This window comes from Tasmannia lanceolata, unplaced genomic scaffold (genome assembly GCF_043159265.1).
Source record: "Tasmannia lanceolata isolate RefF3 unplaced genomic scaffold, GAP_Taslan_0.1 ptg000020l, whole genome shotgun sequence".
NCBI lineage: Eukaryota > Viridiplantae > Streptophyta > Magnoliopsida > Canellales > Winteraceae > Tasmannia > Tasmannia lanceolata.
Window position 1 is genome coordinate 675,766 of NW_027518697.1, and position 27,571 is coordinate 703,336.

General features: G+C 38.6%; 3 protein-coding genes across 6 annotated transcripts; 2 read left to right on the forward strand and 1 right to left on the reverse strand.

The window, feature by feature from the left end:
* The first annotated feature begins 265 nt into the window (after nt 1–265).
* Nucleotides 266–1,709, forward strand: LOC143854504 (uncharacterized). Its single transcript, XM_077364504.1, has 2 exons — nt 266–835; nt 1,436–1,709. The coding sequence occupies exons 1-2, from the start codon at nt 355–357 to the stop codon at nt 1,483–1,485; spliced, it is 531 nt and encodes a 176-aa protein (XP_077220619.1). The 5' UTR covers nt 266–354; the 3' UTR covers nt 1,486–1,709.
* Nucleotides 1,710–3,727: 2,018 nt separating this feature from the next.
* LOC143854033 (large ribosomal subunit protein uL2-like) lies at nt 3,728–11,876 on the reverse strand. The gene is made up of 2 exons (XM_077363738.1): nt 11,354–11,876; nt 3,728–4,269 (listed from the first exon to the last, which is right to left on the reverse strand). Exons 1-2 carry the CDS (start codon nt 11,791–11,793, stop codon nt 3,927–3,929), a joined length of 783 nt encoding a protein of 260 aa, XP_077219853.1. The 5' UTR covers nt 11,794–11,876; the 3' UTR covers nt 3,728–3,926.
* Nucleotides 11,877–14,428: 2,552 nt separating this feature from the next.
* On the forward strand, nt 14,429–26,771 carry LOC143854735 (organelle RRM domain-containing protein 2, mitochondrial-like). 4 transcript variants are annotated; one of them, XM_077364843.1, is made up of 5 exons: nt 14,429–14,659; nt 20,023–20,091; nt 23,264–23,370; nt 25,937–26,046; nt 26,412–26,771. In XM_077364843.1, the coding sequence occupies exons 1-4, from the start codon at nt 14,521–14,523 to the stop codon at nt 26,033–26,035; spliced, it is 414 nt and encodes a 137-aa protein (XP_077220958.1). In that variant the 5' UTR covers nt 14,429–14,520; the 3' UTR covers nt 26,036–26,046; nt 26,412–26,771. The 4 variants fall into 4 exon arrangements, with proteins under 4 accessions (XP_077220958.1, XP_077220956.1, XP_077220955.1 ...); XM_077364841.1 differs by having other exon boundaries at nt 26,464–26,771; XM_077364840.1 differs by lacking the exon at nt 26,412–26,771 and adding an exon at nt 26,147–26,390.
* The last annotated feature ends 800 nt before the right edge of the window (nt 26,772–27,571 follow it).

Genomic DNA, 27,571 nt, shown 5'->3' on the forward strand with positions numbered 1-27,571 from the left:
GCTAGTGCCAATATCAGCAGCTTATATTTATTTAATGCTTATATAAAAAATTGTAATTTATAAGGTGTTCAATACTTGGAGGAAACTTTATATTTATAAGGTGTTCATGAGTGACACCCATGGGACCTAATAGAACGAGGGGTATTTAATGTCATTTAATTTCAATAGTCTCATCTCCATAATCAAATTTTAAATTAGCCATTTTCCACCAAGAAAGGGTATTTCCGCAACTTCATCTAAGAAATCTCATCCTTTTATACCACCTTTCTACCCCCGGTTTTCTCATTCGAATGCCCCAAAAAATTCCTAAAACCCTCCATAAACCTCCCATTTTTCTCCTTTTACTCTACAGCCATGGCAAAATTCACCTTTCCCCCTCTACTGTCCCCTGTTTTTCTAGGGTTAGGGTTTCTTCTTTTCCTCCTCTCCACAATCCTTCCCATCGTAAAATCCCATTCCATCCACGATGTCCTTCAAAGCAATGGATTACCCCCAGGCCTTCTTCCCAAGGCCGTGAAATCTTTTACCCTGGACGAAAATGGAAGCTTAGAAGTCTTTCTCGAAGGCCCTTGTTTGACCAAATTCGAAAACAGAGTATTCTTTGAGAGCGTTATAAGGGGAAATCTGAGCTACGGCGAGCTTACAGGCCTTGTGGGTCTGACCCAAGAGGAGCTTTTCTTGTGGCTACCTGTCAAAGATATCATCGTTAATGATCCTTCTTCGGGGCTTATTCTTTTTGACATTGGCGTTGTTCATAAAGAATTTTCTCTCTCTTTGTTCGAAGATCCTCCGGATTGTAAGCCCGAAGGCGAATTGGGTTTGAGTCTCAAATCAGGTAAATGGATCTTGCTTTTGATCGATCCGAAAGAGTTTTGGATTTTTTGTTTAATTTTTGGGGTTTTTTTTATGGTTGTTAATTTTTGGGTTCGTCAAGATCCGATTTTTTCTGGGCTTGTTAGGGTTTCGGTTTGGTTTTATTGTCCGTTTCCGTTATTTTGATTTAATGAGTTGCAACCGATTTGGGTTCTCTGATAAAGAAAACTGTCTTTTATTTCTTATTTCGATTGGGTTCTTATTAGGGATGCATTTCTTTAGGGTTTTGTTTCTTCTGTTACTTTCTTTTAAAGACAAAATTGGTTTTCTTGGTTTTACTTCTTTTTTTTTTGTCTAAATTTGTATTGGGAATTTATTGATGACTGCAATGAATTTATGGACTTGGACATATAATCGACCTGGTTTTTTTTTTTCTGATTTCTATTTTGGGTTTTCTTGATTCATGTGCATATCTTAACTAATTACCTGTTTTGTCTTTCCCCAATTGAATTTGGCTTTCTTTTTTCTTTCTAATTTCCATGTGGGTTTCTTTTTGTGAGTTTAATTGCATTAATGGCTGTTTTGGGTCTTTTGTTTAACTGAGAATTTATGTGGATTGCAGGAGACTTCTCGTTGAAGCGTGGGGAGGAACAGGGACCTCAAGAGTCATGATTTACTTTCTTTTCTTTTCTTTGTTTTTTTTTTTTTTTGTTGTTGTTGTTGTGTTTTGTTTTTTTCTCTTTTGAAGATGCTTGGTCTGTAAATTGAAGCTTTGAATCAGGTAATCTAACTGATTAGGTAAAGGGTAGGCTATTGTCGAATTTTCTTTTCTTCTTTGAGAATCGTACATAAAGAGCTGCCCCCAGATCGTCTTTATCCATGCTTATGTTTGTTTATATCTTCTTTTGTGTGTTTGTTTATCTCTATCCCTTTTGTGTAGATTTCTTTTATCTCAGTTAGGAAGAGAATTATCCATGTTTGTGTCTATCTCTTCATTTAGGAGGTTGTTTATCACATTATCTCTTCTCGGGAGCACTAGTAGGATTTTAATGCCCAGTGGTTGAAGAAGAAGAAGGCCTTTTTAGATTTGACTACTGTTCTAACGAAGAGTATAATAGATCCACATAGGGAAAAAGAGAATCTCTTGTTTGGTTGGCTGGTTTTCTGTCACTCCTTGTCGTATTGCATTTATTGCAGATTGCTTAGCTAGCAATGTTTTGGAACTGGAAAAGGTCGGTTTGGTCCAACCCGGTCCAACTGGGGTGGTCCTGGGTTGACCCTTTATTTCCATTAAATTAGAAAAACTATATCAAAATAAAATTATTATATTATAAGAGGGGGATATTTGCTAGGGACTATTACAGAAGGGCCAAGGCATTTTGCGGATGGCCTGTTTCATATGAGAGCAGCCACAAACGAAAAGGACAAAATTTCAGCATGTGTGGTTGCTCTCACATGCAACATCCCATCTGCAAAATGACTTCTGCGACGGTCCCTAGCAAATGATATTCCATTTCCCTTCTAACGGCCCTTCAGAGCATTATAATTCAATGGTTTAATTTTTATTAGATCATGCCCTTATGATCATCCGATCAAGGAGCGTAGAAGTGACTTTTCATTTGTCTTTTCGTAATTAATTAGCTAACTTTGGCAAATGATATATTTTGGGAAATGTTATCAGCAGTATGGCCCGCACCATAGGATGATCAAACCGTCCATTAGATGGGCCACAGCCTAAATAGGCTGTGTCCCAAAAATCATTTCCATAGATTGATCCTAACCCTCCGATCTGAATGTTAGGGGGTTGATCCTAACCCTCTATAGATCACTGTTACGCTCCTAGTCCAGATATTTGTAGGAGTAGGCCAACATTATCATGGGGGTAAGAGATTTTGATGAAAAAACCCTGCAAAGAATTATATACATTATGAAAATTTGGAGGGTATTTTGGTAAAATAATTCGGATAGTAACTATCCAATGGATAACTATTGCAAGCCCATATACGATCCTCCGAAAATTTTGAGATCCACATTTGATGATTCAAAATAGGCCTATGGATCCTGTTGATGTGTTTAGATCATGTTGATTAACGTTCAGAGTCGAGAATCCATCAAACCGTCTGGATCCATTGACACCCCTAACCGGAGACAGGTGTATAGATTGTGTAGGGGGTACGAGTCTATATTACTGGTTCTGGGACGTCACATCCCCTTTTCATTTAGTACATTATCGTTTTGAATGAAAAAAAAAATTGTTACCTTCTGAAAAAAGGAAGCACAGGGTGATTAAGAGTGACTTTGACGATAAGAAGATGGTTAAGATTGAATCAGAAAACAAGCGTTCATCGCAGATAAAAGATGGAGGGGGAATTGTGGGCTTTTCCGCTATCAAAGGCAACCACATCTTCCACACCTCTCTTTAACCATGAACCCAGATCAAAGGCATGGCATCTAAAGCACACGCGGCTCCACCCCGACCCCATTCTTGTTTTGAATGAAAAAAATTGTTACCTTCTGAAAAAAGGAAGCTCAGGGTGATTTTGAAGATAAGACAATGGTTATCATGATTGTATCAGAAACAGGCGTTCTTCGCAGATAAAAGAAACGATGGAGGGGAATTGTGCTTTGCTTTTTAACGGTGGGTTTTTCCGCTATCAAAGGTAACGATATCTTCCACAACTCTCCTTAACCATGAACCCAGGTCAAAGCCATGACATCTAAAGCACACGGAGCGGCTACACCCCGGCCCCCATAGCCCACTGCCCTCCCACATGGAAAGCTGATCTAGCCCCCACTAGATGGGGGTGCCCCGTCAATCAATATCACAGACATGCTTGTCACCCCCGCTTTTTTTTTAATAATAATAACATGCTTGTCACTTTTAATAGTAAGATCATTCACTTCAGACTAAAAATATCGAAAAGAATCTGTACTAAAACGGAACTGACTCAAAGCAATAAAGTTCAACCATTACTAATCAGTAAACCTTACTCCTGAACTTAAAACAAAACTTCCACGAGTTCTAAGGATTTAATTGACAAGGAAAAGCATGGGATGTTCAGCCCAACCACAAATGATAGAACATAAGTGTTGAAACAAGACAGATGAACTCACTAGACTTTGTCCGCTTTGGCAGCTGTAGCCGCAGCCTGTCCTCGGAGACGACCAGTCCTCCTCGCAGCAATGAGACCCACCTTCTGGCCAGGGGGAGCATCACGGCGAACAGTGCTGGCATGTCCAATGTGCTGGTGGTTACCACCACCATGAGGATGCTCCACAGGGTTCATGGCAACACCACGGACCTTGGGCCAACAGTTCCTCTTCACTCTGTACTTGTGATATGCATTCCCTGCCTTGAGGAGGGGCTTCTCTGTCCTTCCCCCACCAGCAACCTGGCCGATCATGCCACGGCACCCACTTGGCACGATCTTCTTGGCTCCAGAAGGAAGCTTGATCCTGAAATGATGAATATATCAGATAGAATTGTTTTCGAAAACAAGTTCAATAGCATTAAAAAACAATAAAACAAGAAATAAATTCAAAATAAGAGCAATCGTCATGACCCCAACATTCTGTTAGAATTACAATCGTTAATTCAAAGGGGGCCGCATCTCCTGTTCTGAAAAACAAGTTCCTTAACATCATAACAAAAACAAATCACCGCTAGGAGTAACTGCTTGAAGCAACCATTATGAATGACCAAAACATTCTGTTCGACTTGCATGCTATCTTCAATTCAAAATGGACCCCAGCAATCAAGAAGAGTAATTATATTCTCTTTACTGTGTATAATTTATATGTAAATGGGCACACTCGAGCCATGGTGTTTGGTTTAAGCAGTTGCCGCACCTCCACTGGCTTACAAAATCCATGCTATTTCAATCCATGCCATTACTTTTGCACTCATAAACAATCGCCAATGATGCGCAATCAATCAATAAATTTACCAGTATTCTTTTGAATTGGCAAAACATACAACTGTACCCAGGCTTACTGACTCTCACACCATTAATATCAGACCTTTAATCCATCTGTACATGGGACCTTTGAAATATTTAATACTCCAACATGCAGAAGCCAACAATAAAATGCCAAATAGACAGAAACCCATAAGCATGCAAGTATTTTGTCGTATACTCATTCACGATACAGAGGATCAAGGTACTTCCATAATACTATGAAGTCTTATCTTGTACCATTCCTACTTCAACTAAAGAATGTTGCTTCCTAAGGGCATCTTTGGAGTGTGGATAACACCATATCGGTGCTTATTTTTACATAAGATCATTGTATGTTTCTTATTTGCAAATGGGGCATTAAGCCACTTCGGAAGTCATTAACTAAGAAAAATATATAAATATTTTATGAATTAATTGCATATAAGATTATACGCAAATAAAACTAACTTAATATGAGATTATACGCAAACAGAACTAATATTAGATTATATGCAAATAATCTATTGAAGTATCGACAGAGGCCCTACAAGTTTTTCTCCTAATTCATGGTTAAGGGAATATCATACGCCAAGGCCTAAAAACATTACAAATGCATCCATAGGCAAGAAATACGATTGACATCCTGAATTCTATAGAGAAAATTTTGGCAATCCACATTATTTATAAGAATGAGCTTTGAAGCAGATGAAAGGGACAATAGCACAGACCCAAGTGTAGTCATCTAATCAGAATCTTCTAAAGCTTCCACTTTGGAAGCCACCAACTAAGACAAATATATATATATATATATATATATATATATATATCTCTTAGTTGTAATAATTGTTTTGTTACGGAAAAAATTCCTGGTATGTACCGGTTTCGTTCGAAAACCGGAACATAACGACCAAAATTTCGTTTTGTTCCAGATTTCGTTTGATTTCAGGAATTTCGTTCGAAATTTCCATTTAGTTGTTTTTGTTCCCTTGTCTCTTCCTGGTTCTCTTCTCTTCTTATGTTCTCTTATTAGTATTTACATGTAAAGTCATTTATGTAAATGCATTTACTTAAGATTTACATGCAAATAACGGAATACCTCCCACTTGATATATTAAAAATAGTTTCAAGACCCAAATCTAAATGGATAAAAAGTCAACTCTCCAGTTCTAGGACAAATTTCGAAAAAAACGTGTCAGGTCAAAATCTTAACTTGCAAACGGTGTGATGCAAATATTAGGATTTATTTCCGCATTATTTAGTTTCTAGTATTTTTATTTCCATGTTATTAATTTTTAGGATTTTATTTTCCATGTTGTTTTTAGGAATTCTTATTTTAGTAGGTTTCTATCTTTTAGATTGTTTATTTGCCTATATATAGGCCTCTTTACAATTTATTTTGTAACTTGAAGATTAATAAAGATTGATTGGCTTCTTCCCCTAAAGGTTTTTTCTCCTCCCTTTAATTTCATCTCTTCTTTTTTCTCTTCGTCTATTCTCTTCTCTCCCTAAATTCGTCTCCTCTTCAGGTTATTTTCGTCTCTTCTTCCCCTATTCTTCTATTTCTCTCCCCTTTCGTCTATTTCTCTCCCCTTTTCTCAACTTTTCTTCACGGTCCTACATCAATTTGGTATCAAAGCAAAAGATCCAAGAGCTCTCCGACAAATCCATCGTTCGCAACCATTAATTTCCAAAGCCACTTGCAACCAAATCCATCTTCCGGTTGAAGACGATAATTTCTGATATTTCTGTAATTTCTGCTCTCCTTTCCAAACCCTTTTTTTAATATTAGTCCCTTATATCAGTCCTTTTGTTACCGATTCATACCCCATGTAAACCAGACCCATTCAAACCCCATATAACCCAGCCCCTTCTTTGACCTTTAAAACCAACATCCATCACACAAGGCTTAGTCCTAGTCTTCTTGAACACTTTAACCGCATCCTCCAACTTCTCCAACCGGCAGTACTCATTACCATCAAATTTGCTCTCAAATCGGTAATCATCGAGAGTAAATTTAGGAGCATCTGTGCAACAAGCATTTGGTCAAACAGTTAGTGGGCATCACTCAACTTGCAGTTCACAGAACTTCCAACAGTTTGTTACAGGTGGTCGAATTCTTCTTGAATTTCTGATCGAGGAGCGCCCAAAACAGACATAAAGCTTTGACAGAGAGGCCCATCAACCTCATCCATCTTCTCTAACATAACAGCCCACCATCTCCGGCAAGCTTTTTTTTGTCGTCTGCGGCCACCATGCATCGTAGCTCCGGCATATCCCCCGACCAACCTACATCTGTTCCGTTAGCAAGAAGGGAACTCAGGAAAGTTTCTTTCTTTTGAAAGTTTATCTGATAAAGGCAAACTTGCCTTATATACTTCTGAGTTTTCCACGACTCTTTCCGGCAATTTCACTCTGTGCCGTGCATAGAAGGAAACTCCAGAGGTTTCTTTCTTTGTACAGACACATCTTTATCTGGGGAGGTAAGTAACATAGATATAGAAAGTTCTAATTTTTACCTACAGCTACACGTGACCACAGTAAAAGTAAAAAAAGAAAGAAAGAAAGAAAGACCTTTTTCTTTTAGCTACTTGCTACTTGCCACTTCCTTTCATTTTTATTCAAAACCTTGATAAGGCAATAGATGATAATAGAAGGTGAGTCACGGCAGTTGCCTCGTGTAACCACAAAAAAAGAAACGAAAAGGAAATTCCACAGCTTACTTTTACCTTGGGCACCCCCACTCTTTACTCACCACCTAATTCACACCCCCTCTTTTTCCACTAGGCACCCCCCTCCCCCAATTAAAAAAAACAGGAAAGAGCAAAAGAAAAAGAAAATTCTTCTCTCTCATCTTTTTTCTACTTTGCCTCTCCTCATATTTTCTCTACTTTCTCTCTCTACCATCGCATCTTCTCTCTCCTCACCCGAGCTATTTCCGCTCAAAATTGGCCCTCGACCTCAACACGAAAGTCGTTCGTGACAATTTTTAGAGCGCATTCAGCCTATTTTCAGCAGCGGACAGCAGTCTTCAGCACAATTTCAGGAGCCATCTCAGCCGTTGATCGCACCCCTTCTTCCGGTAATCAGCTTTCACTCATCCGATTTCAGATCCGCGATAGACGTTGTGTTCCTTTTGACATGACACACAAATCAAATGGTTGATTTCAGTTTTTGACGCCGATCCCTATGGCTCCTCTAGCTGCTCCATATTTTGATAAATATGATCATCGATATTCTTCTACACCACAGGTTCCATATTTCTATGGTTATGATGAGTGCATCTATCCCTATGGAGATGCTGAGAATGCGTGTCTAGATTGGATCCATGCACTTAATGCATATCATAGGTACTATGGTTATGATCATCAAATAACAATTCGCAAAGACACGGATACAGTGTGCCGCGAAGCCAAGTCGAGATGGAATTTCTTCGTTAACGAGCGTCGTGAGTTTTGTAAGCCTCAATTTCGTCGATGGAAGGATGTTCGTTATGAGTTTACATATCACTATCGAAATCAACAAAGATTGATACGTGAAAAAGCCGCTAGACGAGAAGAAGCAATTCGCCATGAACGACAAGCCGCAGCACGTCGTGCACGACATGTTGAAATTGCAGCTGAAAACCGATATTTCGAGCGTCGCATGCGCGAGTCATATTTGCAGAGCCGCTTCACTACTTTATCCATCCCACCTAACATTGCTGCTATTCTTACAGAGCACGATGCTAGTATTGATGAGATCATCAACGTTGAGCCTTTGATTCCATCAGATTCAGATTCAGGCTCTGAGATGAACGATCCAGAATTAGAGACTCAGTTGATTGATGATATCGACATCGTTGCACATAATGCATCTGAGATTTCTGCCGCATCGATTGTCGAGCATCTAGAGAGAGATTTTGCCACTTCTACAGTCGAGACAGATATTTTGGCAAAGCCGCATAAGGTTGAGCCATTGACAGAGTCGACCAAGCACCACCATAAGTCAGAGGTGAGTGCCTTGCTTGACGAGCCATTACTTGAGACAGATGATCGATAATATATTACGGATGATTGCACTATCTTTGAGCCAGTTGAGCAGATTGTCGAGATTTGTGCTGACACAGAGGTACTTGTTATGCAGATTGATCGGGAGGATTGCTTGTCTGATATCACTATACCGGATACGATTCTAGCAGATGATTTTGTTGTTGATTCCATTGCGCCCGATGTGATACCAGTAGATGATGACCTTGTTGAGGCTAGTTATGGATTGGTACTGCCCATTGTCATTATGCTGATGCTGATTCCACCGATCCAGGAGGAGTACGTTGCAATCTTCCCAACTAGTTTACTTCTCCAGCGCAGATTCTGTTCGCAAGAGTCTATATGGGCCATTTCTTTCCTCTTCTTCCGCCGACCTTGCAGATGTTTCTCTCGATTGTCTCGAGCGTTAGACATAATGAGTGCTTCCGCCGAATTACGTGTTCTATTACTTGAGTGGATTGTTTACATCTTTGATCCAGGTGGACTAAAACTTGAGGGCAAGTTCTTTTTCAAGCAGGGGAGAATGATGCAAATATTATGATTTATTTCCGCATTATTTAGTTTCTAGTATTTTTATTTCCATGTTATTAGTTTGTTATTAGTTTCTAGGATTTTACTTTCCATGTTGTTTTTAGGAATTCTTATTTTAGTAGGTTTCTATCTTTTAGGTTGTTTATTTGCCTATATATAGGCATCTTTACAATTTATTTTGTAACTTGAAGATTAATAAAGATTGATTGGTTTCTCCCCCTAGAGGTTTCTTCTCCTCCCTCTAATTTCGTCTCTTCTTTTCTCTCTTCGTCTATTCTCTTCTCTCCCTAAATTCGTCTCATCTTCAGGTTATTTTCGTCTCTTCTTCCCCTATTCTTCTATTTCTCTCCCCTTTCGTCCATTTCTCTCCCCTTTTCTCAACTTTTCTTCACGACCTACATCACGGTGGGGTATTTTTCCAATTTTAAAATTTTATAAATTTTATCATATCCAAACATTATTAAATCCCAAAAGTCCGGTAAAAAATGTCATAATTAGGTCTCCAAAAATTCTTCATCTTGTCAGGCACTGGTCAACACGCTGGTAAACAGTCAACACAGGCATTTCAGCTGACTGATAGCGATTTTTCTTTAAGTAAATGTTCAATCTTTTACATATTTGGTTCATTTAATTGTTCATCATATTTTTCTGACAATTTCTGATATTTTTGAATTTTTAAATGTTTTTTACTATTTTTTCATACATAAAAAGTTTCTAACTAAACCGGGACGAAATGACCAGAATGATCGAAACATTTTGTCCAAGTGACCAAAATGAAATGGTCACCGTAACGAAATTTGAAAAATAATATACGCATCATTTGCATATAAGATTATATGCAAGCAGAACTATATGGATATAAGAATTTTTATTTTTATTTTAATGATGAGAGATTTTATTCATTGAGAAAAGGGGAGAAATCCCACGATCGAGTTGGTCAATACATGTGTATATATAACTACGAATCAAAAAAAAAACCTCGAGGGCGGAAGTCAAAGATCTCCAACCTATCTATGATGGCTCCCAGTCTAGCTAATCTAGTAGCGCCACTATTTACTGATGTCCTAACATGCTAAAAGACAACAAAAGATCCCTCTACTAGATCTTGAATCTCCTCCACGGATGGGGATGACTCACATCAAGCCAACGAATGACATTGAGGGAGTCTCTCTCCATGATTAGCTTACTCAGCTCTCTCGTATCAGTAATCCTTATAACATGGAGAACCACTTTCACCTCTACTTCATTTGAGTCTGCAAATCTAATTGGACACGAGACTGTCCGCCTGGTCGATCCACTCTCGTCTTAAGGATGCTACCTATACCTACTGGGGTCCAGGGTTGCCTAAGCTAGACCTATCAAAGTTTAGCTTCAAGTATCCAGTCCCAAGAAGGAACCCACTCTGCGGAAGGAGAATCAACAGGGACATCTAGTCCCATAAGCACCAGAGCAACTCTATTGGTCCTAACAAATACAACTGAGGTATGAAATAGAGATCGAAAACAATGACATCAGGGCCTCCCAGAAACCCAAATCCCCACATCAAAAAGCAATAAAAAAAACTGTAAATCACTGAAAATCATTACAAAAACCCCAAAGAGACAAAGAAACACACTAAATCCTACAAACACAAACTATCAAATAGCAAACGAAAAAGTTTTCTCCTAGTGAAACGAAGAAAATCACGAAACACAAGAACAATACATGATAAATCACACGCATGGAGAAAAGGAGAAAGCATACAGAAGCAGCAAATACAAATTCTTAGGCCCGGTTTTTACCTAGAGGGACTTTCAATTTATGATAATCTCTCTCTCTCTCTCTCTCTCTCTCTCTCTCTCTCTCTCTCTCTCTCTCTCTCTCTCTCTCTCTCTCTCTCCCCCCAAAATTAACCGTAGTCATATCATTTCCATCTAAATTTTGGAAAAATTGAAAAAAAAAAAAAAATTCCATCAGAAATGTTTTTCTTGCAATCCAAACAGGTATTTAGGTGGGGGAAGAAACAAAACTCAAGCACACACCCAAAAACCCTGTAAACCAGTATACCTTGTGGTGCCGTTATCGGGATTATGACTAATAACGATGGCATAATCCCCTGACGCTCTAGCAAAGACCCCGCGATCACCAACATGGTGCTCGACGTTACAGACAACAGCACCCTCAGGAATAGATCGGAGAGGGAGGACATTTCCCACCATGAGATTGGCCTTCTTACCGCAATACACGAACTGCCCGGTGTACATGCCCTCGGCGGCCACGAAGAGTTCCTTCTGGTGTTTGTAACGGAACGGATGGCGAAAGGTGACTCGGGCGAGTGGGGCGCCTCGACCCGGGTCGTGGATGATCTCGGTGATTACTCCCTTGAGGTAGCCGTTCCGCTCGCCAAAGTCGAGGCTGCGGAATCGGGCAGGGCCCTTGCGGTGGTGTGTGTGGGATTTGAATACAGATCCCGCACCCTTACGCTGGGCTCGGATCACACGCCCCATTACGGAAGCTAGGGTTAGGGTTTAAGGAAATGGAACAAGGATAACGAGGCGTGGAAAGAGCGATGGATACGAGAGGAAGAGAGGTTTTATATGGATGAAGATTTTGTTTGCCCTAGAAAAGGGAATCATTCGTCTAGAAAATGTCCCTCCCTCGTTTTTATTCTAATAACGTAATTGCCCCTTCTTAGTTCTTACTAAGACCATTTAATTTTTACTATTGGCCCACCCATCTATTATAATATAGAGCGCCACAAGGGCATAGTGGGTCCCACCTTTGATTGATCCAGACCGTTCACATGATATGTCTTGCTTTGGATCTCTAGTGGCCCATAATTCAAACTAATAAACCAATCCCATCAACCGCCACGTTTGGATACCTTATGTTTTTGTATTTGGATTTGGATTTGGATTTGAGTTTTGGATACAAAATACATCAATCATCCTCATGCACATGTTGTAAGACAGAGAGAGGAAGGGAGGGGCATCTGGCTGCTGCTGCAGCGAGGGTAAAGGTAATTGCCACAAATAATGTCTTGCATAACAGATTTGTAAATTAGATTTTTTTTTCCGTTGTTGTGGCTGATTTGGAAATCTAAGGAACATGTCAACATTAAAATTACAAATCCCATACAAAAAAACTTGTCTTTAGTTTACGGAAAAAGACTTAGTGGTAATATTTTAAAGCTGAACGTCGATGGTGCAGCTAGAGGCAATCCCGGTATTGCTGGAAGAGGGGGTATTATCAAAGATAATAACAACAGTGTCAGGTGTGCTTTCTCTCACTTTTATGGTGTAAATACTAACATGTTGGCTGAAGTGAGACCTACGAGTGATGGTCTTCGTTATTGTGTTGTTTTAGGTAGTAAAAAAATATTGGATTGAATATGATAGTCTTGTCCTTGTCAATATCATCAAAGGTAAAGACAAGTTCCCTTTACACATTTACTATATTCTGAAAGAGATAAGAGACATATTATCTACTATGGATTTTGTTATTACTCACATTTTCAAGGAAGGTAATCTTATTGTGAATAGCTTGGTCAATCATGCTTGTGACACCAAAACTAATGTAGTCTTTTAGGAACGGGCCACTCTCCCCAAAAATTCTAGAGGAGCCGTTAGATGCGACCAACTATGCACTCCTTAAATTCGCACTAAATAAATGTCGCTTGTTTTTATTACAGAGGTAAAATGTTTTTTTCTTCCTTTCTTTTTGTTTGTATCTTGGTAGGTTAGATGCAAGGTTCTATATCCTCCTCTTGTAACTATTTTCCCCTATTAATAAAATTTTAAGGTGCCGCACGGGTTCCTATATAAATTCCAAGTTAAAAAAAACCCTATAGAAATCACAAATATTAAATTGTCAGTTCTTAGTCTATTCGCAATGGTGGATTAACAGTCTTTTTTATAAGCTTACTAGTGGTTAAATCTAACCATTATAATATAGGAAAAACTAAGTTACCACCTTATCTCACTAACAAAAAAGGATGGCTCTACCTTTCGATGGGAAATGGATGTGGCATGTTAGAGTATATCAGATCTAGTGGGATTTGACGGTTGGATCGTCTAGTACTAAATCAAGCAACTATGATAGATTAGAATACCAGTCTAGATTAGGATAATGTTACTTGTCTCTAACTCTTGCTATCTTAATCTATTTCTATGTTGGGAAAGTTGCCTTATTTCCCACCACCGTGGTGTAGTGTGGTGGGAAGTCATAGGCAAAAATAGAAAGTATGTTCTTAGGCTTTTTTTAGAAAACCTAGATATAAAGGGCTTTCAGTTTTCTCTTAGGGGTGGCAATAAGAGTAGAGGCTTGGGGTGTGTTCGGCTACCTCCGGGGAGAGACAGAGACAGGAGAAAGAGAAAGAAGGAGACAAATAGGGAAGGGGAGAGATCTAGGTTCTTCTCTTGGGTGTGTTCTTGGTTTCCTCTCAGATTTATTCTCTTGGGTTTTTCTTGAGGTTCTCTCGGTGTATGGTCTTGGGTCGACAAGCAAGGAAAGGGTTGCAAGTATGTGGGTTTGGTTAATCAATTGTAATCCTCGTATATTGTTTTTTTCTCATAACGGAAGATAGTGTTTCTTGCCTGTGAAAGTAGGCTTGGCCGAACCACGTAAATTCTCGGTGTTCATCTCGTGGCTTGTTTTGTTGTTAAACATTCCCGTTTAATTTGTCACGATTGGATCCGATTTGCCCTTATTTGTCTTATGTAATTAATTAATGTTGGGGTTCCTTGCGAAAGCAAAGTTCCCATATCGGAAAAGTTAATGGATGTGGATGGGTTTATAAGGACTTAGGCACCCTCCCCTTAACGGCTAGCTTTTAAGGGTGAGTTCCACCATCTACCTAAGCCCGAACGAGTACCACCGAAATCTCCATTCATTTACATATTACTTACAAGTAAGAACACCTTGATAGAGATAGATTTGGTAAGGAGGGTGAGGTGACATGCTATTAGGTCATTTTTTGAGGAGATTAATCAAGACCATTGGGCTAATTGCCCTTGCGTAAAATGACGGTAGGATTAATCGGGAATGATGGTCCCTAAATGTTAATATGAGGGTATTCTAGTAATTTAATCCTAGGTCGGCAAAAACCCCCTGAGATCCCCTCCCTAGTATAAAATCCAGCAATTCTACTCCCTTGTTAGGTCGGTCGGAGAATAGATAAAAGTAGAAGGAGAGAGGCGGAAACGAAGAGTCAAAAGAAAGAAGAAGTAGAGGTGATGATGATGACAGCTAGAGCGGCGATCACGAATGGTACTAAGGCCAGACGCCTTTTCTCCACCTTCCCTTTCACTGCTCCGCCTCCTTCAGCCGCTCCTTCTCCTCCCGCCGAACCTTCCACCAATCTCTTCGTCTCTGGTATGTCTTCTCCTCCTCCTCTTTTTAACCCCCATTTCTCACTTCATTTCATTTTTGTTTTTTGATGTTCCCTTCTAATACTTTTTTTTTTTTTTTTTTTGATTCTGTTGTACATACATATTGTTTGCTTCGTAGCATTTCTATTCTCTCTATCATTAATAAATGTATCTTTGTTTTGATCTTCTTTGATCGTGCAATTCTATTTCAGTTTAATATCATTGATGTTTCTATTCTACTCAGGCCCTGTTTGTATTTCGGGATTTTTTTTGGAAAAGGAATTGCTATGGACCCCTCAGCTTGCTCACCCAAAAAAAGGATATTTTTATTTTTTTTTGGAAAAGTTTGGAAAGGAATTTATTTTTCTAAAAGTTCCTACCTTTTTACACACGAAAATAGACGACTTGAACCCACCCTAGTCAATTTTTGTGTGGAGAGACCTTCAATTTATGATGATATCCCTCTAAATTAATCATAGCCGTATATTTTCCTCTAAATTGTGGAAATACAAAATTTTCCCAATAAAAAATTTCTGTCAGAAATGTTTTTCTTGCAATCCAAACAGAGTCTTAAGGATTACAAGTAAGAATTACAAATGATGCAAAAAACATAAACCGCAAAATCTCGAAGATGATAAATCTACCCTCACAATGCTTTTCCATAAAAATAAAAGTGCAAAGGAATCTCATCTGTATCTTCTCCAGTAATAAACAACAATATGTCAAAATCGTCAGCATAACTGAGCATTATGACGATTTCTTTTGCCAACTTTTAACCAAACGTGGAGTGGTTGGTTATGCTCTGAGCTTTCTTACATTGCAATTTATCTCACTGCAATCTAGAAATGCCCTAATTGCGCGCAAATTGTAATGTTGGTGTACCCCTATCTGCACCATAAATCTTGCAGTAATGAATTTCTTTGTACTTCCTAAACCAAGCTGAGGAGCTTGTTTGGGTCCATAAAAAGCCTTTTCAAAGTCCGAATAATGATGTAGGACATCATTCAAAATAATAACAATAATAATAATAACGATGATATAGGATATCTTGGACGAGAGTTCATATGGCTCATGTGGATCTCTGTGAAGCAATGTTTTAAAACTCCCCAGCGTCATCATGGACTCCCCCGAGTAGACTCCCTTTTACCTTTGCCGTGTTCCGCGTTTTGCCCTACAGAGTCAATAAAAACTCCTTTGACTCTCCCGAATTATGACCGTGTGGTCCGTGTCAATTGAGTACTCAAGCGCGTCGTGCTGAGTAGACCAAGATTTTCTTCAAACGCGTTTTGATTTGCATCCGCATTTTGAAACACTGCTGTGAAGAAAAGGTGTTCTTTATGTCCATTTGGAATAGGTGCCATATCTTGGTAAGAATCACATTCACTACTGGGGCAATGGCTTTTCCATATTCTTACCATTCAACCATCAACCAGAGCCTTGATTATGTTCTGGCATTGCTATCATGAAAAGCGTTAATTTCTTCTGTAATTGCTTGGTGCCAATAAGCTCTGAAGACGCCTTAGAATAGGAGGAAGTAACCTGTTGGGAAGGACAGTTGTGAGAGAGGGCTCTGAAGAGGCCTTAGAATAGGAAGAAGAAACCTGATGGGAAGGACTGTTGCGAGAGAGGCAGTAGCCAGTAGGTGTTGAGAAATAACAAAGTAATGAGGTGGTTTATTTATCCTAATGGATGCACACTGTGGTAGGTAATAAAGCTACTTTGTTGATTGAGGGGGCTGTAATATATGAGAAAAGTGTAGCTACACATACGTGTAGCTAACTTAGCTACACTGATGCCTTAAAATACAGTGGGCCCCACATTGTTTCGGTGATGCAAACCATTCATTTGATGGGCACTCACATAGATATGGTGTGCCCAAAAAATCAGGTCCATAGGATCATCCCAACCCTACGATTTGTGGAGGGAAAAATGGACGTGTAAAAACCTTCACAAATCTGGCCATTTTTGCCTCCATAGTTTGAAGGGTTGGGATGGTCCAATGGGGGCACACCCTATCAATGTGAGGGCCTATCAAATGAATGGTTTGGATCACCCAAACAATGTGTTGATTTTAAGCTGTCAGTGTATCTAAGTTAGCTACACGTATGTGTAGCTACACTTTTCTCTCTCTCTCTCTCTCTCTCTCTCTCTATATATATATATATATATATATATATATATATATATATAAGCAAACATACGACTAGGAATATAGATCTGATGTGCTTGGAATATGCAAAAATTGTACAGAAATATGGAAATATGATCTTGTTCGATGTAAAAATGGCAATAAGGCAATAACATTTAGAAGTAAAGTGATTTCTGTCATTATGAGATCTATAACCATCTTAGAGAGACATACGGAGAGATTTACAACCTACTTTATAATAACCAACAAACGAAATAAGAATGAAAATTCAGGTAGTGGTAGATGGAATGCAATAAAATAAGTAGGTTTTCAACTCATATTTTAGGAAATTGCATAGAGGTGAGCAAAACACTAACATCCTCAGGTCTCAACTATGTCTCTATATACGTCATTTTCATTTTGCTTTGACATTGTGTTGAGATGTTTGATGGCACGGAGGATAATGAAAATTTCCTTTTGGTTTCATAGACACATATCATCCATCTTTTCTTTTGTCTTAGGCTCCTAGCTGTTCCTTCATTATGTGTCTATTTCCATCATTCTCTTGATCATCATTCCCTACAACCAGTTTCTCAACCATTTTGCTTCTGATGTCGTGATTCCCCTCCGACACCTATCAATAATAGATTGCTTTGTCATTTGGCTCCTAAGTCCTAAACAACTTGTGAAATCACCTGAGAAGCTTATGCTGTGTTTGGTTACCATCTTTTGGAGCCTTTTTTTTTTTTCAATCTTCCGCCTTTTGAAGTGAAAAAATAAAAAGAAGCGCATGTTTGGTAACATGGATTGCGCCTGATTTTTTTTCTTTTTTTTTTTTATTGATTTCAAGATGAAGGTTTTCGAAGCAACTTACATAGCTTCACGAATCATATTTTTGAGGTCTTTTTATCAGGGTCTAAGCAAAAAAACCCTTTCATCTCTCACATCGCCTCCCTCTTCAATGACTATCTTGTGCACACATCTCATCCTTCTTTGCTCATCCGATCTCTGACCCCTTCCTATGACCTTTGATGCCCTTCGACAACCTTTGACAAACTTCGGTGATGCCGAAAGCCATCTCTGACCTTGCCCTTCAAGGGTTTTCTTCCTCTTTCTTCTATTTTTAAGTCTTTGCTACTTTGATGCAATGTTTTCTCTTTCTCTCTGGTTTCTGTTCTTGATCGAAAACATATGTAGATTAGGGTTTCTTTCAGAGTCCTCTATTTAGATTTAAGATTCAGTGTTTCTTCGTCCTTGTTATGTAGATGAGTTTTCCCTTTTTCACATGGACGAATAGTACCGGTGAGCTAAGGTAACTTGGTTGCCAGTTGTTTTTTCTTTTTTTTTACAAGATTGTAAACAGTAGCAGTTTCTCTTTAGGTTTCTTTTTTCTCAATTTGGTTTCTTTTCCCACCATGGAATAGAGAACATGGAAAATGGGAGAATGGGAGAAGTGGAGAAGCCCTGTTTTTGCAGTTCACTCTCCTTCGTCTTTTGTACTCATTTTTTGTTTCAATTGTGTGCTCTATCCTTCTTGTTTTTGTTCTTGCTGTTTGGTTTTTATTTTCATTTTCAATTTTCTCTTAATGTCCAAGTATGTTTGAAATTCTATAGGATATCTGTTTCTGTACATTGTTTGCTTATATACCATCGTTGATGTACAAAAAATAGGTGTTTATGGCAGATGCTTTGCCTTTTCTCCTATTGCAGCTGGTCTATGTTTATTTGTTTAACAAAGAACAGATGATCTTTGGAGGTTGGTGGTATGTATAAACCCAGATGACAATAGTAGTTAATTGACCTTACATTAAAAGTTTCACCTGTATTTTATATAAACATCAGAGTAATTTCCCCTTTATGTCTGTCTTCTAACCATTCTTGCTTTTATGTTTTTCCTTCTTTTTTTTAGTATTGGTGAAGAATCTTAGATGGGCCCTTCTTTGGTGGCCTGGTTATTGTTCTTAGTCGGCATATTTAGCCATTTCAACTAACTACTTTGGTCATCCCATTTCTTTATATTATGTGAAACATAGGTTCTCAATGACGGGAAGTTTCACTGATAATCAAGAATGTACATAACCTATTATGAATGTTTGAATATTGGGGTTCTCTCACATCTACTGAGAAGGAAGTTCATCTGTTAAACAACTTGCTAACTGTGGCTTGGGACTTGGACCAACTGAAATTTTGAATTCTTAATATGGAGGCATCATGTTATATCAGGAAAGCCAAAACAGTTCATTTCAGATGATCCATACTCAAGTGTGTGGATGAGAACCATTTCTTTACCTATTGATCCATATTCAAGTGTATACAATTTTTTCTATTGAATGAGAACCATTTCTCCATTTGATACTTCTTTTTTGCTCATTTGGGAATTCAATGTAAGAATTCTGCTACTATGTTTCAAATTTGACTAGTGAAAGAGGTAAAAGGCTCCAAAAGAACAATTATATCTTCTATTACAAAACAGACTTGCAAAGTGTCAATTCATTGTTCCTTCTTGACAAGTGTGAAATAGGTGAAGTTCTAGTAGTTGAGGGTCTTATAATGTTGTTTTATTGGGATTACGTTTGGATCAAACTTCTAGATTTTGATGAATCACATCACGGGTTTAATTTCGAAGTCAGTCCCCTCTCTATGAGCTCATGTCCTCGTCGACAAGATCATTTGCCACCCACTCTCCAATACTTCTCCACCCTGAAATCTTCTTGTAACTTACCCTAGTCCCTTGAGACCAAGATCCATAGCTTCCTTTCTACTATATGATTATAGTCCCTCGAGACCAAGATCCAATTGGTCGATTGGGCTAGAAGTCACATATAACAAAATTAGAGCCTAACATGCATATATGATTATTTTTTATTCAAAAATATACTTTTCCCAAATTTCCAAACCATAAATCCATGCAAAATGAAAATGTATGTAATAATCATGATGCAAATGCCTCAAATCAACAATTGGTTGATTCATCTTCACCATAATTGAGGAAACACATAGAAAACAGAACCTTTAATGATTATGAATGCATATTTTCAGGTTGGTAGTTCTTTTTGTTCAGTTGTAATTAACTCTGATGAAAATATTTGTTTGTTAATATGATTCATTGTTTCCGTGATTCCAAATTGTGTATCATATATTCAATTTTACATGTTGTGGCTAAGTCATACCAACTTGGGAGAGATTCCATCTCGTATTTTCATGCTATTCCTTTTTTGTAATATTGGTTTTGATTGCAGGGCTTAACAAACGTACCACCACAGAGGGGCTTAGAGAAGCATTTAGCAAATTTGGCCAAGTTGTCCAAGGTAAGTTTTGACATAAAATATAGAAAAGTATAGAAAAAGGAATTGTGTTACATTCCCATTATACTTGCCTTTAATTTCCTTGACATTTCTAATGATACCTTGATCAATTGACTATTCATAGGATATAAAAGGGAATATCAATCCACTAAAAAAGGACTATCAAGGACAATCCTCAATAACATCCCTATGTATTAATTATTTTTAGTTAAAAAAAATCCCCATAACTCTCTCCTCAAGTTAGTTGCCTTGATGTCAGCCAGCCGTATGTTTTTGCTCTAATAGAGCCAACATGATTTTGCCTCTCAGCCTCCTAATTGGAGTTGAGATCTGACACATTGACTTGATCTTTCCTCTTGTCACCCATTCTCTTACCTACTGGTAATCTATGTCTCTGTTTGGTTCTCTAATGGAGTACTGGATTGGAAAGTAATAGGTATTGCTGCTTGGTTGGCATAAAACATCGTTGGATGTTGAATTGACACTTCAATTTTTTTAATGAATCGACACTACAATTTCACTGCCAAGTTTTTCAACTATGGCATTTGTCTAGCTGAATATGCTATGGCTTTGTACTCAGCCTTGGAGCTATCTTTCTTTTTTGAATGATGAAAAATTATAATAAAGAAAAGAAAACGTGAAAACCATGCAACCAAGATGGGTGATCCAACAAGCAGCAACCGAACTACAAATCAGATTACATCATACAAGAAAAATGAAGGAGGAGGGAGTCAAAATCTCCAAGCTAGTCCTGTCAATCCTTGATCGGGCAAGGTGCGTGCCTCGCTGTTGGCCGATCTCCATACATGCTGACAATGATTCGAGAACCTCTCAACTCGATCCTGAATCTATTGAATCATGTCCACCAACCTCCACGGATGAGAGCAGCTCCCATCCGTCCACCCAGTGACATAGAGAGAGTCCTTTCATGATTAGCCTGACCATGTCTACTTTCGGTGATCCGGATGCCATGTATCACCACCCTCACTTCTGCCTTGTTGGAGTCCTTGACCCCGATGGGGCTCGAAAAATCCCACATGGTGAAACTGTTCTCATATCTGAGAACTTCCCCCGCTCTAGAAGCTCCAACTTCCCTTGCCCCAGAAGGTCCTAGGTTACTAAAACTTTACCCATGCTGGTTCTGGAGGGGTCCATCTAGGGGAAAGAATCTCAACCCTTTGCTTGAGCAAATCTCCCTCCAACATTGTCTGAGATCTCTACTAGAGCTAGACTTGAAGCAAGGTAAGATCTTCATCAAAAAGATTGTAAGCTATATGGCTTTCATGTACATAAAATACGGTCCTTTGACAACGTTTTTGAAAATATGGGCACTCATCTCCTTCCAGAGAACCCAAATAGTGGCTACCAATGCTAATCTCCTAAGAATCCTCCCTTTCTTTGGCCAAGGTGCAGAAGGCCAGTTGCTCAGTAAATCGGTCAGTCGAAGAAGGATGCGACTCTAAACGGATTGCAATGAAGAAACAGATGGTTCACTGATTCAGCCTTAGAACCATCTAGCTGTGAACCCTATGTTTGTATCATCAAGCAACCCTACTTTGCTAATTACCTTTTCACATTACTAGCTTACCTCCAAAGTCCAAAACAATCTTACAATAAGTTGTAGGGGTACCTATCTATCGATGACCCCACCATAGCATTTGAGATGGTTGTGACATGTGAATGTCCATGAGTTGCCCAAAGAACCAATGTCAGGAGAAATCTTAGGATATCTCAGTAATGCAGTGTAACTACTTTAAGATGGGATGTTGTGGTGAATGCATGAACTGGCTCACCACACGTTGCACAGGCAAGGTCTGACCTTGTGATAGTGATGTAGATTAGTGTATTATACTTATTTGGATCTTTCAAAAATATGGTCGTCAGGAGTTACAAGAAGGCTTTACTTTGAGTTTCTCAGCTGGTTTTGAATGAACAACGAAGTTCACCAGTTTCTCTCACTAGATCCAATGCGTATTTTCTTTGTGAAATGAAAATGCCTTCCTTTGTTATGGCATCTTGGATGCTGAAGAAGTACGAGTGCACAAGGATCGTTGATGCTAATACCTTGCTTAAATGCCCTTTAAGTTTTTTAGTGGTTTATAACCATTGCTAGTACAATGTTGAACGTAGAAGAATATCGTCATCCCTTCTTTACAGCTTTTTACAATTATATCACCATCAGATAAGCTTGTGGTTTTGTTGGACAAACTCCTCAAGCATTTGGTGGTGAGAATTGGTAGGAACTATGAACATCTTGTTATTGAGCTGGTTGGAATGATCTAATTCTCTTTAACATTCATCTGGGATGGCTTCTTTGTACTAGCAACCTTGCTGGAATAACATGACGACAACTATTGATACAATCATAACATATTTTTCCATATATGGAGTTGCGCTCATTAAATGCATTTGATGGATTCATTTTGACTTTTGCCTATTCCTCCAATGTTTTTTCCCTTGCATTAGCCTCTTCCATGGCCATGACCTCCGTGACGCTTTGCTATTAGTAGCAAGGGCATGGCACTCGGCAGCATTTGGTGCGGGAACAATCACTAGTCGATGCGCTTTATTTTTTTAAAAGGAGATTATATGACAAGCCACTGAGGGTATTACCTCTTGACTTAACATCAAAATTAGGGGACAGACTTTTGATTGAATTGAAGGCAACTTATTAACCATTATCTCTTTGATATGAGCTGATGAGGAAGGTCCGTAGAGCCTAGGGCAGTTTATTAATTAGATAGAAGACAGAATGAGAGTTGTGGTAGAGGGTTGCTGTCATATCCCAAGAAGTACTGATGGAAGAGCCGATAAGTTAGCAAAGATAGGAGTTGGAAGGGTGGAATTGTATTTTGGGCAGATGCTGCTCAATTATGTAAATCTGTAATTTCCTATCTTTTTTCTTAATAAAGTTCTCTTTCCAAAAGAAAAAAGATATTTACAATAATATCAGTATTTAGTTGACTAATTATGAGTAAATATATACTTCTTTTTATGCTTTTTTTTTTTTCATTTCAAATGTAGAAGGAACATATTAAGGACAAAACTCCCGCTATGAATATCAATAATTCTTAACAACAGTTAGTTTTTGCTTTCGTTTCTTTTTTCTTTTTATAGTTCATATTAAAATCGCATTGGCAAAATATTAATTCTCAGATGGTACATGATTTTGCAGCTAGAGTCGTGACAGACAGGGATTCAGGGTATTCCAAAGGGTTTGGTTTTGTAAGGTATGCAACACTAGAAGAGGCAGCGGAAGGTATAAATGGCATGGATGGCAAGGTGAGCTAAGATTATCCTCATACTAATTTTCTGTAAACGATTTAATTTACTGGATATATGAGAAGCTACATAGCAGTGACAAACTATCCGGGAGTTTCTCTGCACGGGCATCTAAAGTTATTTACATATTTTGAGCTTTTTCTGGAAGATGATCGTCACTATGCTTTTTAGTATAACTAAGAATCTCCTCACTGGTCTGTAGACATGTTTTCTGTTCTGAAATTGGACCTTTTCATTTCCTGATTCATTTAGTAATTCGAATTGATCTAATCTGTAGACATGTTCTCCATTCTGATATTTGTTTACCTAGTATTTGCAATTAATAGATATGCTTTCTAATATTCAAAAATAAAAAATAAAAATTAGATATGCTTTCTTTCTCGGATTTTTCTTTTGAAGTGGGAGACGTAGATCTCCTGATGCTTCGTCTGGTTCCACAAAAGCTTGGCAGCCGTCGGAATTTGGTTTGGATTTGGCATGCTATTCCACGTTTGGTTGCCAAAACGCATTGGACTCCCATTGATTCCCTTGGATTTCTCTCATGTAATGATTGCTTGTCCCCTTATTCCAGAAGGAAAGAATTATGGTTGAACTTTCTTGGGAATGATGCTCTCTCTCTATATCTCTCTTCCCTATCTCTCCTCTCTCCATATATTGGTAACGACACCCCCTATTTTTTCTCCTACTCTCCCATTATTTGCCGCGCAACCAAACAATACTACACAATTTTCCCAGGTAATTCTAGGCAAATCAAAATTCATGTCTTTTCCCTTTGACTTCCTATTCCACTACTCTCCGAGCCAGTCCAAGCAACCAAACGTAGCATGAAGGACCCGAAATATAACGAAAAGTTAGCCAGGAAGGAACGTCCTACTCCAAGTGAAATTTCTCTAAGTCCTTTGAAAAAACAATGGATGCAGTCCAAGGAAATGCACGTTCCCCTTCTTAAACTCCCTCAGTTCAGTAAATTATTGGAAAAGGAGAGGGGCTCCTGTAGATGTCGGTGGGAGGAGGAAAAGATGGCGGCTATCAGGAAATTGGAGCAGGGGCAGGATGGCCCGATTGATGAGCTCAATGTTTCTCGAGACTCACTGGGGTTGGAAGTCAGTCAGCTAGTTCGGGAGCGTTTCTGTCCTGATGTGGATATCAAAGGCAAAGGAAAAATGGTGGAAGATAATTCAAGAAAATCGGAAGAATTTAACGATTTGCTGTCTGTTGGGGATGTGTTTGGGATTGGTTATGAAGAAGATTTGGGGGCCACAAAAGATATATTCCTGGCAATGGCTGCAAGGGATTTGGAAGAAAAAAAAGAGAAAGAGGCCGCAAGGAAGTCTGGGGAGGGGGATCTTGGTAAGTAACGGGTTCTCATCTGTGTTTCGTATATGCGTTTTAGTCTCTTTAGTTTACGATTCTGTTTTTGTATCCCTCTCTAGCAAGCCTTTCTCCATTTCTTACGGGTCTTCGAATTTCTAAGGTTCCAGGAGCAATGGCTGGTGTCGGGGAGACTATCTTAGGTGCTAAATTATAGGTGGTTTGCAATCTCCTGAGAAAGGTCGCATTTTGAAATCGATTGCTAGGTCGTGGAATTATAGGAAAATAGGGATATTTTCGGATGGAGGAGTAGTTTCTTTAGGATTTCTTAATTACCGGTATTAATTTCAGAATTACCTAGGAAATATTTGTATGATTTTGGTAGGAATAGAAGCAGCTGCATTAATGGGTTTGCATCCGGTTGGGCTATACTATAACCATTTAAGGCTGGAGAGGCCATGATCTTTCGCTTTGAATGGCTCTTTGTCTAGATCTTTTCGCTTCGCTAGATATACCCTTCGGAGGAGTATTTCAAAAGGGTTGTTGAAATTTTGGTATTCTGTGGTGGGGAGCTTACTGATTAAAGGCAGGCGTGGTGTAAGAGGACGGTGCCAGGGAAACTCTCTGGGTCGCACTTGCCTAGGGTGCAGGATCACTTGGTTTAAAATTGATGGAATGGATAGTCATTTATATCTGGTACAGTAGGTGTTTGAAAGGATATAACCAGAGGAATGAAGCATTGAGGCTGGTTTGGTCTTTGTAGTTGTTCTCAAGATCTCAGTCAGAAGATTGCAAAGCTTTAGAAATGGCCATTGTTTTTGAATCAGTACGGAGGGGATAGGTGAAACTATGGATCTATTGCAGTGGAAGCATCTCTGTATGACTGACGGAATTAGTTGGATCATGGTGCTGATGGAACTTTTTGGGATGGTGGAGTTTTGTAATGTATAAAGAAAATGTCAATCTATAGTAACTATAGGTAATAGTGGCCCTGTGGATACTTCTCTTTTGTTTGTTCTTATGGTCTAGGGTCCATCCTGACCTCTCATGCTATGTAAATGCAACTCATGCTATGTAAATGCAAGTTGGGACTCCTGGTCCCCAATGTAATTTTCATGGTATGAATACAATTGTCAATTAAAAAAAAAACAAGAAAAAAGATATGCTTTCTTTCTCTGTTTTGCCGTTCTTGTGTTGAAGTTTTTGGGTGATCTCATCGTCCTCCATTCTGACATATATTTGCTTTTGAATGCAGTATCTGGATGGTTGGGTTATTTTTGCAGAGTATGCAAGGCCCAGAGCGCCGGTGTCTTCTTACCAGACCACCAAGCCTCCTTCCTCGGGCTATCCTTGATTCAAGATGGGGTGAGTAGATAATTTTCAAGATGTTTAACTGTCTTTACAGGAGCATTTATGGGTCCTAGTTCTCTATTTTACTGCCGAGAGCTTTGATGATCATTGCCAGGCTGTTAATGTCTGTTGAAGATTTTACCCGCGAAGGGAAACTAAAACCGCATGGAATCCAATGGGTTTACCTGATGGATCGATATATGAAGTTATAATTTGCATTTAGAAATATGAACCGGGTTATTTTTGGTGTTATTATTGTTTGAAAGACGACGCCACTTTAAAATTTTCAATTCGTGTTGAGCTTGAGAAAAAGTTTTCTTTTATAACTCAATAATTATTAGAGATGTGCCTTATTATTATTGATGGTATATTTTTGTTAGAAATTTGAATCCTGGTGTACAAGATTATCTGCCAAACTTTTTCATCATTCAGATTGGGGCTGTTCATCAAGGGGATACAAGTCATTGGATAAGCTGTTCTTGGGGCTGGATAACCTACTGCTTGGTTAAGTTTATCTTCTAATCACTAATTTTGTTCTAGTAATATTTTTATTGAAGAAACAAATGATGAGAGAGAATGGTGGATGGCAAGTCTATCCAAGGATGAGGATAATGTGGAGCTTAGAATTGTAAGGTATTTTATAGTTATGAAGAAATGTACAACATAATGTATTTATTTGCTAGAGGGATTTAGTTGTATTGTGAGTGGAATTAGTTTAAAATAACCTTATTTTTGTCGTATCCAACGAGTCCCCGTAGACAATATCCAACCATTTACCATAACTATTGTAAACGATGCCATTCTTACAATATTTTTCTTAAGCAAAAAAAGAGAAAATTAAAAAGCATATTATACAAGAAAAATGATATTAAAATTACAGGGTGATGATATTTTCACCCCACCTGCACTACGCATTCGCCTCCCTTTTAACGTGATTGCCACTGTTCACTTTTATAATCTGCTATTATAAAAAGTGTGTGCAACAGAGAAAAGACGATAGGAATGAAATATTCCCTTTTCTCATATTCTTCTTCTTCTTCCTCCTCTCATTCTCCTTTCCCTGTTCTCTGCAACTGGTTCTGAACCTATCATCACATGGGTCCCACTTGATTACAAGTGGGGAGATTTAGTTTGGCCCACTTCGCTCCATTGAATACAACTGATCATTCTATTTATCCTTAATGAAATAACCCAACCATTTTATCATTTTTAATAATGATTTGATGGTCATCCTGACCCAATGTTATGTACTTACTCCTCACATTAGTCTTGATCGAATATGTTATATTTATGTCTCGAATTTTATGCCATGGGCTCAAAGGGCCGACTTTTTTTAGGGCTGCCCGGGTCCTATGGGAGCGACAACCATATGCCTAGCACAAGATATGCCTATTTTCATAAGGTAAAATCATTAGTTTTTATGCTTGGATGAAACTTTTTATATTTGGTTAGGTTTAGGGTATTAGGGTATTATAGAAGGTCTTGTTTGTAGGCATTGATATAAGGGTTGAGTTGGCTAAATTCTCAAAAAGAGAAACGC

What these genes read in the sequence shown, in the direction of transcription:
- LOC143854504 (XM_077364504.1), top strand. Translation starts at nt 355, where the DNA reads ATGGCAAAATTCACCTTTCCCCCTCTACTGTCCCCTGTTTTTCTAGGG. An exon ending in GGGTTTGAGTCTCAAATCAG is followed by an intron (nt 836 to 1,435) that starts GTAAATGGATCT and finishes TGTGGATTGCAG; the next exon opens with GAGACTTCTCGTTGAAGCGT.
- LOC143854033 (XM_077363738.1), bottom strand. Translation starts at nt 11,793, where the DNA reads ATGGGGCGTGTGATCCGAGCCCAGCGTAAGGGTGCGGGATCTGTATTC. An exon ending in CCCGATAACGGCACCACAAG is followed by an intron (nt 4,270 to 11,353) that starts GTATACTGGTTT and finishes TCATCATTTCAG; the next exon opens with GATCAAGCTTCCTTCTGGAG.
- LOC143854735 (XM_077364843.1), top strand. Translation starts at nt 14,521, where the DNA reads ATGATGATGACAGCTAGAGCGGCGATCACGAATGGTACTAAGGCCAGA. An exon ending in CACCAATCTCTTCGTCTCTG is followed by an intron (nt 14,660 to 20,022) that starts GTATGTCTTCTC and finishes TTTTGATTGCAG; the next exon opens with GGCTTAACAAACGTACCACC. An exon ending in TAAATGGCATGGATGGCAAG is followed by an intron (nt 23,371 to 25,936) that starts GTGAGCTAAGAT and finishes TTTTGAATGCAG; the next exon opens with TATCTGGATGGTTGGGTTAT.